This window comes from Hypanus sabinus, chromosome 21 (assembly GCF_030144855.1).
Source record: "Hypanus sabinus isolate sHypSab1 chromosome 21, sHypSab1.hap1, whole genome shotgun sequence".
Classification (NCBI taxonomy): Eukaryota; Metazoa; Chordata; class Chondrichthyes; order Myliobatiformes; family Dasyatidae; genus Hypanus; species Hypanus sabinus.
In genome coordinates this window covers 65,484,238-65,503,139 of record NC_082726.1, presented here as the reverse complement: position 1 = coordinate 65,503,139, position 18,902 = coordinate 65,484,238, and the positions used below count along the sequence as shown (strand labels likewise).

The window sequence follows — 18,902 nt, the reverse complement described above, 5'->3', positions numbered from 1 at the left end:
GGTAAGAAGCGGTTCCTGAATCGCTGAGTGTGTGTCTGGGGCTTCTGTACCTCTTTCCCAATGATAACAGTGTGAAGCAAGCATTACCTGTGTGGTGGGGATCCTTAATGATGGGCACCACCTTCCAAAGGCACTGCTCGTGAAGAAACCACAGAGGCCGGTGCCCATGATAGAGCTAATTTTACAAGCTTCTGCAACTTACTTCGATCTTGCGCAGTAACCTGCCACCACCATACCATAACATACCGTGACGCAGCCAGTCAGAATGCAACTCCATCTGAAACTAGTGGTTGCTTTTGTTGTCTTGCAACCCATTGTGTACATGCTACGTTGACATCAGATTTGTGCATGTTGTAAATAAATTTGAATCTGATATGGAAAGTGTCCTGTTGAAGGACTGTTTATTCCTCTCTGTAGGTACTGTCTGACTTGCTGAGTTCCTCCAGCACTTTGTGTGTTTTTCTTGAGTTTTAGATTAAGTGCAGCCAGGACAACTGGGAGCTTGCAATTCATGTAATTAACTCAATCTACAATGTATTATCAAGAATGGTAACAATGAAATTGCAGAATCTTTTAAAAATAAAAATAGTCGGGTACTCTGTTCTTCCTGGATGAAGATCTGCTTTCCTTACCTAGTTTGATCCAGAGGTGACTCTGGATCCACCAACTAGACTGGTCGGGTTCTAAACCCCCTGCTACCGCCCTACACACATGCACACCTTGTCTGAGTGCCCCCCCCCTTGCCCCCTCTACTCCCCAACTCAAAGACGTGCATTGATCACTTTTCATCTTTTATTGCTGCTGTTTCATTTCTTTATTTGACTGCTTCATTTTATTGTAATAGTGACAGTGACTGTCTTAAAGAAACATGCACCTCACACTTTATGTCAAACACTCTTCAGGCCATGTCACTCAGGGATTTGAGCTGATGTTATTTTATGATGATGTGTGCTGTGTGTGACTGTATGTGCCATGTTTATACCCTTATACCTTTATTCCTTTTATTTAGTGACACAGCAGGGAGTCGGCCCTTCGAGCCCCACCGCCCCAGTAACGCCCGACAAACCCGGTTAACCTTAACCTAATTAGGGGACAATTTACAATGACCAATTAACCTACACTAACCAGTGCGTCTTTGCACCGTGGGAGGAAACTGGAGCACTGAGGAAAACTCACGCATTCCACAGGGAAGACCGTGCTGGAATTGAACTCTGAGATGCCGTGGGGAGTCATAGAGTCACACTAACCGCTACACTACTCCGGTGCTACTGAGAAGCAGTGCTTCATTTAGCTGTATACATGTGTACTGTTGAATTGCAATGAGTTTGAACTTAACTCTCAACTACTTTCTCAGTTTGGGTGAGCATTCATGAGCTGTAAATGCCAGTGATCTCAATTGGGCGAGCAGTCATGGACGGTAAATGCCAGTGATCTCAGTTTGGGCGAGCATTCATGGGCTGTAAATGCCAGTGATCTCAGTTTGGGTGAGCATTCATGGGCTGTAAATGCCAGTGATCTCAATTGGGCGAGCAGTCATGGACGGTAAATGCCAGTGATCTCAGTTTGGGCGAGCATTCATGGGCTGTAAATGCCAGTGATCTCAGTTTGGGCGAGCAGTCGTGGAAGATAAATGCCAGTGATCTCAGTTTGGGCGAGCAGTCGTGGAAGATAAATGCCAGTGATCTCAGTTTGGGCGAGCATTCATGGCCTGTAGATGCCAGTGATGCCTGAGCGACTAAAGGAAAACCCCTCCGTTTAGACTGCTCCTCACTCTTCTATAGTTGATGCACTCCATTAAGACCAGAAGATACAGGAGCTGAATTACGCGGCTTATCTATCGAGTCTGCTTCGTCATTCCATCGTGACCGATTTATTATCCCCTCTCAAGCCCATTCTCCTGCCCTCTCCCTGTAATCTTTGACATCTTGACAAATCAAGAACCTAAACAACACACACACAATGCTAGTGGAACACAGCAGGCCAGGCAGCATCTATAAGGAGAAGCACTGTCAACGTTTCGGGCTGAGACCCTTCGTGTTTGCTTGTTAAATCAAGAACCTATCGGCCTCTGCTCTAAATATACTCAATGATTTGGCCTCCGCAACTGTCTGTGGCAATGAATTCACAAACCTTTGGCTAAAGAAATACCTTTTCATTTCTGTTCTTCTATTCTGAGGCTGTGGCCTCTGCTCTTAGACTCCCCCAGTATTGGAAACGTCCTCTGCGCATTCACTCTTTGGAGGTCCTTCAATGAGATTCCCTCCTCATCTTTGAAATTCCAGTGAATACAGGCCCGGAGCCATCAAATTCTCCTGTTGCATTAGCACTCTCATCTCTGGGGTCATTCCCATGAACCTTCTCTTGAGCCTCTCCAATGCCAGCACAGTACCTCTCTGGTAATACGTACACAACACTGGAAGAACTCAGCAGGTCAGGCAGCATCCATGAGAAAAGAGTAGCCAACGTTTCGGGCCGAGACCCTTCATCAGGAAAGATGGTACCTCTCTGGTACGTCCCCTTTTTGTGGTGTTTCAGAGGGAAGTTTGCCAATGTGCTGTGTCACTGCTGAGTTTTTTTCTGGTGGTTTAGCCTAGCTCCTCCTATGATCTGTGTGTGCGAGATAGCTGGCTTGTTGCTTATCATTCCCAAAGGAGAACATTAATTTCCATCCTGATGCACTTTTAGTTGAGTCCAAATTATGAACCTCTTGTGTTTTAAGTGTAGTTGCAATTATTCTTCTGTCTATTTATAACTTTAATAAATAAACTGACATTGTGCTTTGTGACTTGCTGTTCCAGAATGTCTGTGAATCATTAATGTGGTACCCAATGTAGTCATGTTCAAAGTTCAGACTGGATTTATTACCAAAGCACATATGTGTCACCACATCCAGTGTGAGATTCATTCCCCTCCGGGCAATTACAATAAGTATGAGAAACACAATGGAAGAGCTCACCCAACAGGACGGACAAACAGCCAGTCTGCAAAAAGCAACAAACTGTGCAAATACAAAAAGAAAGAGGGGAAAAAACAAAATTGTAAATAAGCAATAAATATTGGGATCATGAGATGCAGAGTCCTTGAAAGTGAAAGCAGTTCAGTGTTGGGGTGAGTGAAGTCGAGTGATGCTATCCCCTCTGGTTCAATATCTTGATGGTTGAAGCCTGTTTCGTTTGGCTGTGTTCATGGGGTTGAGTGACAATTAAACTTGAGCCGTTCCTGAACCTGGTGGTGTGGGTCCTGAGAATCCTGTACCACCGTCCTGACTGCAGCAGCGAGAAGAGAGCATAGCCTTTATGTACTTTTGGGGGAATGGAAAGAGCAGCATTTCCTGTTAGATCTGATCCAAGGTGCAACAGGAAGCCTCACTGAATCACCACAGCATGTTGAGGTTTAGTGCCCTGTTTATGCGTGCTCACTTTACTGAGCTGTCAAATTGGCTCTTGGGTTTTGGGGGGGGGTTTCCTCATCTATTCATTGGATATTCTGTAGATGTGGACAGATCTAAAAATACCTTCACAAAAGTATCTGCTCGGTCCGGCTGGTCCTACCTCGTACTACCGATTTAGATTTATTTATCACATGTACATGGAAATATAGTGAAATGTGTCACTTGTGTCACCAACTGTGGGCAGCCTGCAAGTATCTCCACATATTCTGGCTCCAACAAGCAATGGCATATCCACAGATCAGAACAAGCAACAGATCTGCAACAGCAAAACAGGCCCTGTTCCTCCCTGCCTCCCACACACATGGACAGTCCAGCTCCAGGACAGGTCTTCAGTCTCTGGGTTTTGGCTATCGGGCCCTAATTTCTGGACTTGCATTCCCTTCGAGCCTCTTGCTATGTCTTATAACTTCAGCCTAAGTCCTATTAGGTTCTTGATTAGCAGGGCATCAAAGGGTATGGGGTGAAGGCAAGGGAGTGGAGATGACTGGAAGAATTGGATCAGCCCATGATTGGATGGCAGAGCAGATTTGATGGGCTGTATGGCCTATTTCTGCTCCTATATCTTATGGTCTTAAAACAAGCTGCTGGAGGAATTCATTGGGTCAAAAACCATCTGTGGGGGGATTAGCAGAGAAAGGGATTGTCATCAGTTTGTTTTGAGCCCCTCAGGACAGTGAAGAGGGAAAAGAGCTGGTATAGAGTGAGGGGAGGGATGCGACGGGGTCCAGTCGATTTAGATCTGGACAGAGAGCTGGTGATATATCACAAACACGAGAAAATCTTCAGATGCTGGAAATCCAAGCAATACACACAAAATGCTGAGGTAACTCAGACTCCTGCTAAAGTGTCTGGGGCCGCGATGTGGATGGTATTCTTTTCTGTAGATGCTGCCTGGCCTGCTGAGTTCTTCCAGCATTTTGTATGTGATGTTAAGTATTGACAGATGATGGGCAGGTGGGGGAGTGATGATGCTGTGGGAAAAATGGCAGAAAATAATAGTTTTTTTCCCCACTGTGGATGATGGAGCGCACTCTCTGTCACATTTCATTTGTTTCTTGGACTTCTCTCACCTCCGCCCCAAACAGAACAGAGATTGAGTTCCCCTAGTCCTCACCTTCCAGCTTCCACATTTACTACATCATCCTTTGTCGTTGCTGTCAGCTGCAATGAAGATTCCTCTGGTAGCCACACCTTCCCTGTCGTCATCAAAGTACCCCACCAGGAACTGTCAACATTTTGGTCAAAACCCTGCATCAGGACCGGAGATTTGCTCCAGATCCTCACATCTGCCGTTGCTTGAGTCAGGACCGGGGATTTGCTCCAGATCCTCACATCTGCAGTCACTTGAGTCAGGACCGGAGATTTGCTCCAGATCCTCGCACCTGCACTCGCTTGAGTTAGGACCGGAGATTTGCTCCAGATCCTCGCATCTGCACTCGCTTGAGTCAGGACCGGAGATTTGCTCCAGATCCTCGCACCTGCACTCGCTTGAGTCAGGACCGGAGATTTGCTCCAGATCCTCGCATCTGCACTCGCTTGAGTCAGGACCGGAGATTTGCTCCAGATCCTTGCACCTGCACTCGCTTGAGTCAGGACCGGAGATTTGCTCCAGATCCTCGCATCTGCACTCGCTTGAGTCAGGACCGGAGATTTGCTCCAGATCCTTGCATCTGCCGTTGCTTGAGTCAGGACCGGAGATTTGCTCCAGATCCTCACATCTGCACTCGCTTGAGTCAGGACCGGAGATTTGCTCCAGATCCTTGCATCTGCACTCGCTTGAGTCAGGACCGGAGATTTGCTCCAGATCCTCGCATCTGCACTCGCTTGAGTCAGGACCGGAGATTTGCTCCAGATCCTCGCATCTGCACTCGCTTGAGTCTCCGGAGAAAACTAGAGTGTGCAGCAAAATGTCTGCACGCTTTGTCCTGAGGGTTGGGTAGGTACAGCCGAGCAGACCAAGGAGAGTGGTCTCCATGAAAGGTGGAAAAGGTTAAAGTCCAAGTCAATTTATTGTCAAAGTACACGTATATCACTGTGTACAACCCTGAGATTCCTTTAGCTGTGGGCATTTACTGGAAAATAAAAAAAACAATAGAATTTATGAAAGTTATGCATGAACAAAGACTAACAATGTGCAGAAGAAAATGCATTGTGCAAATAAAAATGCAATTCACTAAATATTACTGAGAATGTGGGTTGTAGAGTTGTTGAAAGTGAGTTGGCAGGTTGTGGAATCAGTTCAGTGTTGAGATGAGTGATTTTAGCTACATGGATCCAGGGACGCTGATGGTTGAGGGATTGGTCCTGAACCTGGTGGTGTGGGACTTAAGGATTCTGTGCCTCATGCCCAGTTGTAGTAAGGAGAAGGGAGCATGGCCTGGATGGTGGGGGTGCTTCCTTCTTGCGGCAGTATTCAATAATGGGGAGGGCTTTGCCTGTGATGGACTGGGCTGTATTCACTACTTCTGTAGACTTTTCTGTTTCTGGCCATCGCTGTTTCCGTACCAGGCTGTGATGCAGCTGGACATGATACTCTCTACTTTGCATCTGTAAAAGTTTGTCACAGTTTTAGATGAATGCTGATCTATGCAAACTTCTAAGAAATGATGGCACTGCTGTGTTATCTTTGAACTATCCCCAGCACACCCACTATGTCTGTGTGTAATGGTGTTTGCCACTTGACAGCCCAGCTTTCGATTTCCCTCAGATTCCGATTTTCCATCTGCTCCAGCCAGTAGCTAGTCATCATTTTGGCTTTGTCTAAGTAGAATCTCCAGTCACCGTCTCTTGAAGGAAGAATCCGATTAATTTCCCGTGGCATCCACAAGTCAGATCAAATGAAAGCTGCAGTGTGTTGTCAACTCAGCCAGCTCCATCATAGGCACAACCCGCCCCAACATCGAGGACATCTTCAAAAGACAATGCCTCCAGAAGGCAGCATCCATCATTGAGGACCCATCACCCAGTGCATGCCATCTTCTCATTACTACCATTAGGGAAGAGGCACCTGCAGACACACACTCAATGATTTATCTTCCCCTCCACCATCAGATTTCTGACTGGACAATGAACACAACCTCAGCATTTTGCTCTCTTTTTGTACTTTTAAAATATTTCTTATAATAACTTATAGTTTATTAAATTTATTGCACTGTACTGCTGCACAATGTATGTTAGCGATAATAAATCTGATTCTGATTAAGCAGATTGCCTAATAGATGGTTGAGTGCAGAAGAAAGAATCTCTAACAGCGAGATTAAGGGATGTTCCACCTGTTCTGGGCAAGTCTCCAACTCTGACTAGCTGTCACACAGTCAGTCTCGGCCCTCAATTAAGGATTTGCTGAATAAATTTAACTACAATACTTGATACGTCCTGCTAGCAGACTAGTGCTTCAAAATCAGAATCAGGTTTAATATCACCAACAAAAATATTGACACCCAGGAACTTGAAATTGCTCACTCTCTTCACCCTGATCCCTCTAAAATAACTGGTGTCTGTTCCCCCATCTTAGTCTTTCCGAAGTCCACAACCAGTTCTTTGCAGCCAGTGTTCCAGTTTGAACTATCAAACTTCATCATCATTCAACTGTTTACACATACACAGCCAAATGAAACAACCTTCCTCTGGACCAAGGGGCACCACACAGTACATATAACTCGCGCATACGCCACACGTGAAGTAATCTTACCATAAATAAATTAACAAATTATAAGGTGCGTTTATGACACAAGTTTAAAAAAAAGTATAATGCTTCTGGTGCTTCATTCATGGTGGGTGCTGGTGGTGGCAGGGCTGAGTGGTTAAGAATGTCAGGTTCTTGAACTTCTGATGTCCACCATCACGAAGTGCTTCGAAAGGCTGCTCGTGGTGCACATCAACTCCACCCTCCCACACAACTTCACCCCACTGCAATTTGCCTTCAGCTGACACCATCTCCTTACACTTAATACTGTTTTGTTGTTCTACCTCAGTGCACTGTGTCATAGAACATAGAACAGTAGAGCACAGCTTGTGCTTAAATACATGCTGATATTATTCCATGACTTCTAACTTTATTTTTATGTAATTCTTCATTCTTTACAATTGTTGAATGTTATGCCAACATACCACAGCAAATTTGTAATACATGTAAATGATCCTATCCTAACCAGTACAGACCTTTTAACCCATGATTTTGTGCTGAAATTTAACCTATCTAACCTTTAACCCAACTCCTACATAGCCCTTCATTTTTCTTTCAACTATGTGTGTATCTAAGAGTCTCTTAAATATCCCTAATGTATCTGCCTCTAGAACTGCCCCTGGCAGTGTGCTTCATGCACCTACTTTGCTCTGTATATATAAAAAAACACTTGCCTCTGACAATCCCCCCCATTCTTCTCTCCAGTCATCCTATAACTATGCCCCCTTGTATTAGCCATTGCTGCCTGTATGAACATTGTTCAAGATTTCCCCTGCAGTTGTTACACTTCATTCTGCATTGTTAATTGTTTTATCTCAATACACTGTGTAATGATCTGCATGGACAGTATGCTGAACGAACTTTTCACTGTGTGTAATGATAATAAACCAATTCTAATTCTGATTGCAAACTCTGTATGGAGGTCAGAATTGAACTCGGGTTACTGGACCTGTACTTGCAAGACGCGCATTTCACTCTGTTTTGGGCCATGTGACAATAGTAAATCATTAAACTGATACCAATACCATGTCTTAGTAGCCCACTGCATAGATGTTGCCCAACCTGCTGAGTTCCTTCAGCACATTCTGTGAGTTGCTCTGGATTTCCAGCATCTGCAGAATTCCGTGTGCTCACCAATTCCATGACTGTAGTGTGTGGACGACATGGACCAAGAACGATAAATATCATCCACCAGCATTTATGGTCTACACTATGACCCTGCTTATCGGATTCCAGAGGCTTTTGCCGAGTAAGTTTCCTTTGGGTTAGTGGCAGATAGTTTTGTAGACTGGGGTCAAAGTGAATGGGTGCTGGTCCTGAGTTGTAGTCTGCTGGGGGGTGGATGGTTTGTGTCAGTGTTGGAAATTCTTCTCATTCTATGACCTAATATGTTTCTGGTACATTAAAAATGGGAATAACTCCACCATGGCTGCGAAAGGAGGAGAGTTGGGCATCGGGCCTGCAACACCATCCCATAATAATCCCGAGCTATAGAAATGCTGACAGAAGCTCCAAAGACCTCATCCCTGGGAGAGGAAAGATGCACCAAGATGGGCTACACCCAGGAAAACTTGAATGACTGGCCCAGGATGGAGGACTGCTGTCGGCAGACTCTGTCCCAGTGGGGAGAAAAGGGGAGATGGGCTTAAGAAGTAAACCTAGAATTCAAGCTCTCAAACCCCTACTGTGGCTTATTATGCGGAATGAAAAGCTTTCCAGATAGGATCAGATCATTCCTCGGATTGCACAACAGGAAAATAATAACTAAGAAGAATATAGTGTAGAATATAATATAGAATATAGTTTTGCAGATATAGAGAAAGTTCAGTGTAGGTAGACAAAAAAAAAGCAAGGTCTATGATGAGTTAGACTGAGGGATCAGGAGTTCACTTTTATCCTGTAAAAGGTCCTTTTGAAAAATTTAATGCATGGTGCTTGTGAAGAATTCAGAGTTGTTATACATCTTGTGCCAGAGAAACAGCAGGAGCAGCAATCTGCTAGAAGCATTAGGTGCTTTGATTATTTGCTTAGTGTTTGTGGGAGGAATGTATCCACACACTGGGTGTTGTGGCCTCTGCTGAACCTTGTGTCATTCCATCGACCCTCATCTGGATGATAGCCCTCTACCCCACTTACTGGCTTGTACGTATCCAAACTTCTCTTAAATGTTGCTGTCAAGCATGCATTCCTTCACCAAGGGGCTAGAAGCATCATTCTTTAAAAATTCAGGTGCATAATAAAACACCAGCAGAAGCTCCATAGACCTCATCCACGAGAGAGGAAGAGGAAGGATCTTCAAAGGTGGGCAACACCTGTGGACAGCTTGAAAAGTCCCAGGGCAGAGGACTCTGGGGAGCTGCTGTCGGCAACCTATGCCCCACTAGAAGTGATAAGGGGTAAATGTGCATCTGTGGCGACCCACTTTCAGCGCAGCAGAACTGGCTCACAAATAGCCAGCGCGTGGGGGGAAGCTTTGGTAATGCACCTCTGACGTCATTTCCGCCCGGAGAGGGCGGATTCTAGAGATTAAATGCCAGCGCTGCGAAGTTTGAATAAACTAGTCTCGAAACGACTTACCAACTGCGTGTCGTCTCTAGCTCTGTATGTAGTACATCGCTACATTGGTGACCCCGGCGGTCCAAACGGGATTTGGACCAAAGATGACCGGCTCTTCATTTGTTCACGCAGTTTTGCTAAAACTGCCGACTTTCTGGACGCTGCGACCACGCGTGTTGTTTAGCCAAGCAGAAGCCCAATTCCAGATTCGGCAGATGTCCGCTGATTCCACGTGTTACTACCATGTGGTGAGCGCCCTTGACCAGGGGACAGCCACCCAGGTTGCGGATTTCATATAGTCGCCCCCGGAAGAAGGAAAATATGAAGCATTCAAAGCGCTGCTCATTGGGACCTTTGGCCTCTCAAGACATGAGCGGGGTGCCCGCCTGCTTCACCTGGACGTTTTGGGAGACAGACTGCTGTCAGCATTGATGAACGAGATGCTGGCCCTGGCTGACGGACACAAGCCCTGCCTCATGTTCAAGCAAGCGTTCCTAGAGTGACTGCCCGAGGACATACATCTGCTGCTGGCTGACGCAGATTTCAGCGACCTCCGGAAGGTGATGGCCCGGGCAGACGTGCTGTGGAAAGCCAAGAGGGAGAGCGTGGCATCCGTCGGTCAGATTACCAGGCCATGCGCCCAACAGCGGACTAGACCAGGCCTGGCAGGGGGGCGCACACAACATAGAAACAGGAGTGAGGAGGCCAGTGAACAGTGGTGTTTCTACCACCAGCGGTGGGGCACAAATGCCCGCTGTTGTCATCCGCCCTGCCAGGGCCAGGGCCAGCTGCTGCTAATGACTATGGCAGCTGGCCACCAGGACAGCCTCTTGTACGTCTAGGACAAAGAGTCGGGACGTCGCTTCTTGTTCGACACCGGAGCGGAGATCAGTGTCTTGCCCCCGACGGGGTACGACACCCGCAACAGGAAGCCAGGACCCACCCTGAGGGCCGCAAACGGCAGCACGATACAGACCTATGGCACCCGCACAGTGCAGCTGCAGTTCGGCGCCAGCTGGTTCACGTGGGACTTCACACTGGCCGCGGTGGCCCGACCACTCCTGGGAGCGGACTTCTTGCGAGCTCACAGCCTGCTGGTCGACTTGCAAGGGAAAAAACTGGTACATGCCAAGACTTTCCAGACGTTCTCCCTGGGTGAAGCCAAGTTGCTGGCCCCACACCTGAACTCCATCACGCTGTCGGACAACGAATTCACCAGAATCCTGGCGGACTTCCCATCGATTCTGGCACCTCAGTTCGCGGCAGCCATGCCCAGACACGGGATACAGCACCACATTCTGACCCAGGGACCACCCCTCCACGCCCGTGCACAAAGGCTCCCCCCGGAAAAGCTCCGCCTGGCGAAGGAGGAGCTCAAGAGGATGGAGGAATTGGGGATCGTACGGAGGTCCAACAGCCCATGGGCCTTCCCCCTACACATGGTGCCCAAAGCAAGCAGCCGGGGGTTGGAGACCATGCGGCAAATACCGCAGACTGAATGAGGCTACAACTCCAGACCGCTATCCCGTGCCACACATACAGGACTTTGCAGCAAACCTGCACGGGGCAAGAATCTTTTCTAAAGTACACCTCGTCCGGGGATACCATCAAATCTCAGTGCACCCTGAAGACATCCCCAAAACAGCACTCATCACCCCGTTCGGCCTGTTTGAGTTCCTCCGAATGCCGTTTGGCCTGAAGAATGCCGCACAGACATTCCAGCGGCTAATGGATGTGGTGGGATGCCACCTGGACTTTGCGTTCATCTATTTGGATGACATCCTTATAGCCAGAGTAGTTGTAAGGAGCATCTGTCCCACCTCTGCCGGCTTTACTCCCGCCTGAGTGATTTCGGCCTCACGATCAACCCGGCCAAATGCCAGTTCGGACTCGATACCATCAACTTCCTGAGCCACAGGATTACCAAAGACAGGACAACACCTCTGCCCGCCAAGGTAGACGCGATCCGCCACTTTGCCCGGCCCAATGTGGTCAAAGGCCTGCAGGAGTTCGTTGGTATGGTGAACTTCTACCACCGTTTCCTCCCCTCAGCAGCCCGTATCATGCGCCCTTTGTACACCCTGATGTCGGGTAAAGGCAAGGACATTACTTGGGATGAGGAGACCGCGGCCGCTTTCACTAAAGCCAAGGAAGCCTTGGCAGATGCCGCGATGCTGGTGCACCCCAGAACGGACGTTCCAACCGCCCTCACGGTGGACGCATCCGACACAGCAGTCGGTGGGGTGCTGGAGCAGCTCATCGAGGGGTACTGGCAACCACTGGCGTTCTTCAGCAAGCACCTATGACCACCCAAGCACAAATACAGTGCTTTCGACTGGGAGCTGTTGGCACTGTATCTGGCAATCCGGCATTTCAGGTACTTCTTAGAAGGCGCCGCGTTCACGGACCACAAACCGTTGACCTTCACGTTCATGAAGGTGTCCGATCCCTGGTCGGCTCGCCAGCAGCGACATCTGTCCTACATCTCCGAGTATACGACGGACATCCAGCATGTTTCGGGAAAGGACAACGTCATGGCGGACGCACTCTCCAGACCAGCTGTCCAGGGGATGGACTATGCAGCACTGGCGGAGATGCAGCAGGCAGACGACGAGATGCCCAGCTACAGGACCGCAGTCTCGGGTTTGCAGCTGCAGGACTTTCTCGTAGGCCCAGGTGATAGGACCCTCCTGTGCGATGTGGCTACTAGCCAACCTCGCCCCATCGTCCAGGCAGCCTGGAGGTGGCGAGTTTTCGACTCCATACACAGTTTGGCGCACCCATCTATCAGGACAGCTGTCCAGCTGGTCTCCAGCAAGTTCGCGTGGCATGGACTTCGCAAGCAAGTTAGTGAATGGGCCAGAACGTGCGCGCAGTGCCAAACAGCCAAGGTGCAGCGGCACACTAAAGCCCTGCCATAGCAGTTTGAACCCACCCACAGGAGGTTCGACCACATTCATGTGGATATCGTGGGCCCCCTACCAGTGTCCCGAGGAGCGCGGTACCTCCTAACTATGGTAGATTGGTTCATGAGGTGGCCAGAGGCGGTCCCGCTCACTGACACATCTGCCGATTCCTGTGCCCGAGCACTGATTGCAACCTGGGTAGCACGCTTCAGGGTACCGGCCCACATTACCTCTGACAGAGGCGCCCAGTTCACCTCCAGCCTGTGGTCGGCTGTGGCCAGCCTGTTGGGAACGCAGCTACACCACACAATTGCCCACCACCCACAGTCGAACGGACTAGTGGAATGCTTCCACCGTCACTTGAAGTCGGCTCTCATGGCCCGCCTGAGAGGACCTAACTGGGTGGACAAGCTTCCCTGGGTCCTGCCTGGAATCCGCACGGTGCCCAAAGAGGATCTGCATGCCTCGTTGGCCAAGTTAGTGTATGGCACGCCCTGGCTGTCCCGGGAGAGTTCATACCTGCCCCAAAGGGGTAAGAGGAAGAACCCGTAGCAGTCCTGGACAGGCTACGCGAAAGGCTCGGCAACCTGGCCCCCGTACCAACTTCACAGCATGGACGGACCCCGACCCATGTACCCAAAGACCTGCAGAACTGTAAGTTTGTGTTTGTACGAAGGGGCGGACACCGGGCACCGCTACAGCGGCCGTACGAGGGGCCGTTCAAGGTGATCAACAACAATGGGTCCAAGTACGTTCTGGACGTTGGGGGGGAGAGAGGAGGTTTTCACGGTGGACCGACTCAAACCAGCCCATGTGGACTTGGCGCAGCTGGTCGAGGTTCAGGCACCGCGGCGCAGAGGCAGACCTCCCAAACAGAGGCTGATCCAGACTGTGGACATTGTGGGGTGTATCGCTGGTTCTGGGGGGGGGGGGGTTATGTGGCGACCCACTTCCTGCGCAGGCGAGCGGGCTCACAAATAGCCAGCGTGCGGGGAGAGACTTTGGAAATGCACCTCTGACGTCATTTCTGCCCGGAGAGGGCGGGTGCTAGGGATTAAATGCCAGCGCCGCGAAGTTTGAATAAACTAGTCTCCAAACGACTTACTGACTGCGTGTCGTTATTTCAGCGCTGTGTGTAGCACATCGCTACACATCCACCATTTCCATTGGCAGCTCATTCCACACTCTCACCACCCTCTGAGTAAAGAAGTTCCCACCTCGCCCCCCCCCCAGCCAGCTTCCCCTTAAAATTTTCACATTTTACCCTGAACCTGTGGCCTCTACTTTTAGTCTCACCCAGCCTCAATGGAAAAATGCCTGCTTGCATTTACTATGTCAATATTCCTCAATTTTGTATACTTCTATCAAATCACTCCCCATTTTTGTACACTCAAATCCTAACCTATTCAACCTTTGCCTATATCTCAGGTCCTCCTGACAGCATCCTTGTAAATTTTCTCTGTGCACTGTCAATCTCACTGCCTTCTTTCCTGTAGGTAGGTAACTAGATCTGCACCCAGTATTCCCAAAAGGAAGTGTGAGGAGAATAAGATGGGATAGCGTAAGAGAGCTTTGACCAGCGGCCAGTCCGGGCATCAGAAGTTTGCAGAGGATGGGACTTCAGTCAGATCCACTGCCCAAAGATAAACGGCAGCAGCAGGTCATGGCAGCTTTGACCAGTGACCAGTCGGTGCCTGGGATTATTTAAAGAGAACAAATTACAGGAAGATGGGGAAAGTGCAGTGGCTGTCGTGTGTATCTTATGGTTTTATGGATTATTGTGAATGGATGGTTGAAATATGAATGAGACGTGCCCTCTTCTCATTGCTACTATCAGGAAAGAGGTAAATGAACCTGAAGACCTAACCTCAGTGTTTTAGGAACAGCTTCCTCCCCTGAGCCATCAGATTTTTGAATGGTCTGCTGAATATTACTTTGCTATTCCACTTTTACACTACACGTTGCATGGTACTGGGACAAAACACCCAAACTTGTGACATTTGTCAGTGGTAATGAAGTGGATTGTGATGGTAGATAGAGACTCAGTGGGCTGTAAGGCCAATTGGCTTTGTGTCTGTCTTTATCTTCCCTGTCTGTGACTGTATAAGACTCGTTATCCAGGATGTCCTCCTCAACTGCTCCTTAAAACACATTCTCACCACACATTTGCTTCCTTGTGATCCCAAACACTCAGGTACTTCCATAACCTACTTAATTGGAAAATTATGTTTTCAAGTTCAAGTTTGTTATTTCAATCACACAATGATACCATGAGTACAGCCGGGGGAGGGTGTGGTAGCGGTGGGGATAACTTTCCACTATCTGTTAAATGCTCCCAATGGCGTGTGTCTCAGTTAGCTGCTGACCACCAAGTCCACCTCCTGGCCTTCATATGGCTTTCCTACTAATCCTGGCAGAACCATTTCTACTGATGGGGGAAGGGGCAAAGGCAGGATACTGCTGCCTTAAAACCAGTTGCTTTGGGCAGATGGGGCTTGTCAGCTGTGGTTGGCAGCTCAGCTGGAAGGAAAACTGACCTCAAGCCTCCACAGTCTTGGGGAAGGCTTTGGGAGCAAACCCCCAAGAGAAAAATCCAGAGCTGGGACTCCTAAGGCTGAGCTGATGCCTAACTGTATCTGTTGGTGCTGGTCCTTTTGGGTTCACCAGATGCACGAAGAGGGGGAGCTTACTACATGGACAACAGCTTGCTCTCCATGTCGTACTGCCCAGGCTTGCATAAATAGACAGGATGCAACGTCCATAGTTGACCTTGATCAATGGCGGCCTCGGAACAGCCAATTGACACTGTTTATTCTGAGGACAAGGTACACACCAGAGTACCAACCATCACACAGCACAATCCGTAAAATGCAGGCACATGAGAAAAATTCTCAAGGCCCTGAGTGCGTGAACTTTGCAGCAGTCTGCAGTCGAACACAATACAGCTTGTCTTCTGCTGAGTGAACACAGTTGCACCACCACCGCCAGCTTGTATGCCACACCACACTGCTCCAGTGGAGAGCAGCAACGAGTTAAACATTTGGAAAGCTTACGGGGAGGACACAGGGAAAGAAGGATGAGAGGGAAAATAAATCAGCCCTGGTTGAATGTTGGAGCAGACTCAATGGGTCGAATGGCCTGATTCTGATCCTATGTCCTGTGGTCAAAGTTATATATCAGATACAAGAATACCTTTTTGTTTTAGAAACAGCTCTTGGTTAAAGTGAAGGCAAAAGCCCCTGCCCCAGATGTATACAGTGCCCAGTTTGTTCAGGAAAAACCCTTAAGGCCACATCCCCTGATCTTTCTGGTTGACCATTTCCCAGGCAGTAACATGGGTCTGCATCTGCTGAGTGGGGTGATTGGGTATCTATTCCATGCAGCCGCAGGAATTCTGTGCAGAATATGCTCCATGCATTCCAATAAGCTCCAGTTGTTATAACCTAATTAAGCACCCCTTGTCTTGCCTCCAGGTTGTACTCGTGTCTGGCTAATGGCAGTGCTGATGAATTCCAACGAGGGGAACAGCTTTTCAGAGTGCGCGCAGTTAAGGATCCACTTCAGATAGGTAAGCTGGTGATTATAAACATCATTTCTTGACTTTTTCCTGCCTGTTGATCACATGAAGGGTTTAATAAGTGGTGGACTGTAGCTGATTGATTTTGTGCCTTCTCGTGAGATGTTCTCAGAGCCTGAATGGACTGGAACAAGGGCTGATTGGAGAGGGTTTATTGTGCCTCACTATTCAGTTGCTCTTGTTGAGGGGCTGCTGTTGGGACGGAGCAGGCTGGGTTCTAAGGCTTTATAAGGTGTTGGTCAGAGTATTGTGAGCAATTTTGGGTCCCTTATCTTAGAAAGGATGTGCTGGTGTTGGAGATGGTCTAGAGGACATTCACGAGAATGATTCCAGTAATGAAAGTGTTAACATGTGAGGAGTGTCTGATGCCTCTGGCCTGTATTCACAGCAGTTTAGAAGAATGAAGGGGATCTGATTGAAACCCATCAAATACTGGATAGAGTGGATGTGGAGAGGATGTGGGAGAGTCTAGGACCAGAGGATACAGCCTCAGAATACAGGACATTTAGAGCAAAGATAGGGAGGTGCATGTTAAACCAGATGGAGGTGAATCTGTGGAGTTCGTTACCAGAGGCAGCTGTGGAGGCCAAGTGATTGGGTCTTCTTAAATCAGAGCTTGATAGGTTCTTGATTAGTAAAGGCATCAAAGGTTTTGGGGAGAAGGCAAGAAAATGGAGTTGAGAAGGACAATAATGTGACAAATGGCCTAATTCTGCTCCTATGTCTTCTGGTAATGGAATTAACAGTTAAAGTCAAAATAAGTATATTACCCAAGTCACCTTGAGATTCATTTTCTTATGGGCATTTTCTGGAGAATAAAGAAATACAACAGAATTTATCCAATGTGTGGGAAAAAAAACAGTTGGGCAAATAAAAAAATAAATAATACTGGGAACATGAATTCTAGAACCTTGAAAATGAATCTGTAGATTGTGGAATTAGTTCACAGTTGGGGTCAGCGAAGTTATCCACGCCGGTTCAGGAGTTTGATGGTTGAAGGGCAATAACTGTTCCTAAATGTAGTGGTGTGGGACCTAAAGTTCTTGTACATCCTTCCTTAAGGAGATAGCAAGAAGGGATCATGGCCCAGATGATGGGGCTTCTTGATGATGTATGCTGCCTCCTTGAGGCAGTATTCCTTGTAGATGTGCTCAATGAAGCAGAAGAAATTGAGGATCTATTAGCACTGGGAGATATTGAGGCCTAGGTCTTGGAACTTGGTCTTTAGTTTTGAGGGGATGATATTGTTGAAAGCTAAGCTGTAGTCAATGATGGTAGTGATGAGAATGGGTCACAGGTTGGGGGAGGTCCTTCACCTTTTGAAAATGTCCTCGATGGTGGGGAGGCGAGTTCTCATGCTGGCTGTGTCTGCAGCTTTTTCTGATCTTGTGCATTGACACAGTTGAGAATGGTGAACAATTTAAACATACTCGATTTCTGCATAGTATTGGGAATTAAGGATTCGGGAATGAAAATGCAAGGATTAAGCAATTGATCCAAGAAAGAGTAGTGTTGAGGCACTGTATGGTCACCTGCCATTCCCATTGGGAAAACTTGATGAATTTCTTTCCCGAAGCTTGTTCGTTAGAAGATTATTGAGGGATAATTCCATGTTCACTGGATTATGAATTTCTTTGCTCTGCATCAACATTTTACTGCATCTCCTTAGTTGTTGGTTGTGGCTTCGCTCAAATATCTCTGCTCACAAAGGCTCTTGTGTATCGTGGAGAGCATTCTAATTGGTTGCATCACTGCCTGGTATTGGGGGCGGGGGGCAATGCAGAAGGTCAGAAAATGCTGCAGAATGTCCTAAACTCAGCCTGCTTCATGGGCAATAGTCTCCCCAGCATTCAGGATATCTTCAAAGGGCAATGCGTCAAAAATGTAGCATCCAACACGAAGGACCCGTATCACTGAGGACATGTCCTTTTCTCATTGCTGCCGTCAGGAGGTGCAGGAGCCTGAAAATACACACTCACTGTGTCAGGAGCAGCTTCTTCCCCCCTCCATCAGACTTCTGAATGGACAACGAAACCGTGTACACTGCCTCACCGTTTTTTGATCTTTATTTGCTTTACTTTTTGCACTACTTATCTGATTTAATTTTCATATGTATTTTGTATTATAATTTGTAGATCTTTATTATTGTGTACTGTGTACTGCACTGCACTGCTGCTGCTAAGCTGCAAGTTTCAGGACATATTTAGCGAATGTTGAAAGGACTAGATAAGGTGGATGTGGAGAGGATGTTTCCTATAGTGGGGGTATCCAGATCTAGAGGGCACTGTCTCAAAATTGAGGGGCGACCCTCTAGAACAGAGGTAAGGAGGAATTTTTTTAACCAGAAGGTAATAAATCTGTGGAATGCTCTGCCACAGATTGCAGTGAAGGCCGAGTCCGTGGGTATGTTTAAGACAGAAGTTAATTGTTTCCTGATCGGTCAGGGCATCAAAGGATGTGGTGAGAAGGCAGGTGCATGGTGTTGAGTGGGATCCAGGATCAGCCATGATGGAATGGTAGAGCAGACTAGATGGGCTGAATGGCTAATTTTGCTCCTATATCTTCTGGTCTGTTTATTTATACACAGTGTGGAATAAGCCCGTTTGGCCGTTTGAGCTGCACTGCCAGTTATCCCCACCAATTTAATCCTAGCCTAATCATGGAACAATTTACAATGACCGGTTAACCTACCAACCGGTACATCTTTGGACTCTGGGAGGAAACCAG

General features: G+C 47.8%; 1 protein-coding gene across 5 annotated transcripts in view; it reads left to right on the top strand.

Moving 5' to 3' along the window:
* Positions 1 to 18,902, top strand: part of zswim8 (zinc finger, SWIM-type containing 8) — a 183,656-nt gene that overhangs the window by 37,342 nt on the left and 127,412 nt on the right. For all 5 annotated transcript variants that reach the window (XM_059946761.1, XM_059946760.1, XM_059946759.1 and 2 more), the window contains exon 4: positions 16,072 to 16,166. In XM_059946761.1, coding sequence (XP_059802744.1) covers positions 16,072 to 16,166 — 95 coding nt within the window. The remainder of the gene's footprint in view (positions 1 to 16,071; positions 16,167 to 18,902) is intronic.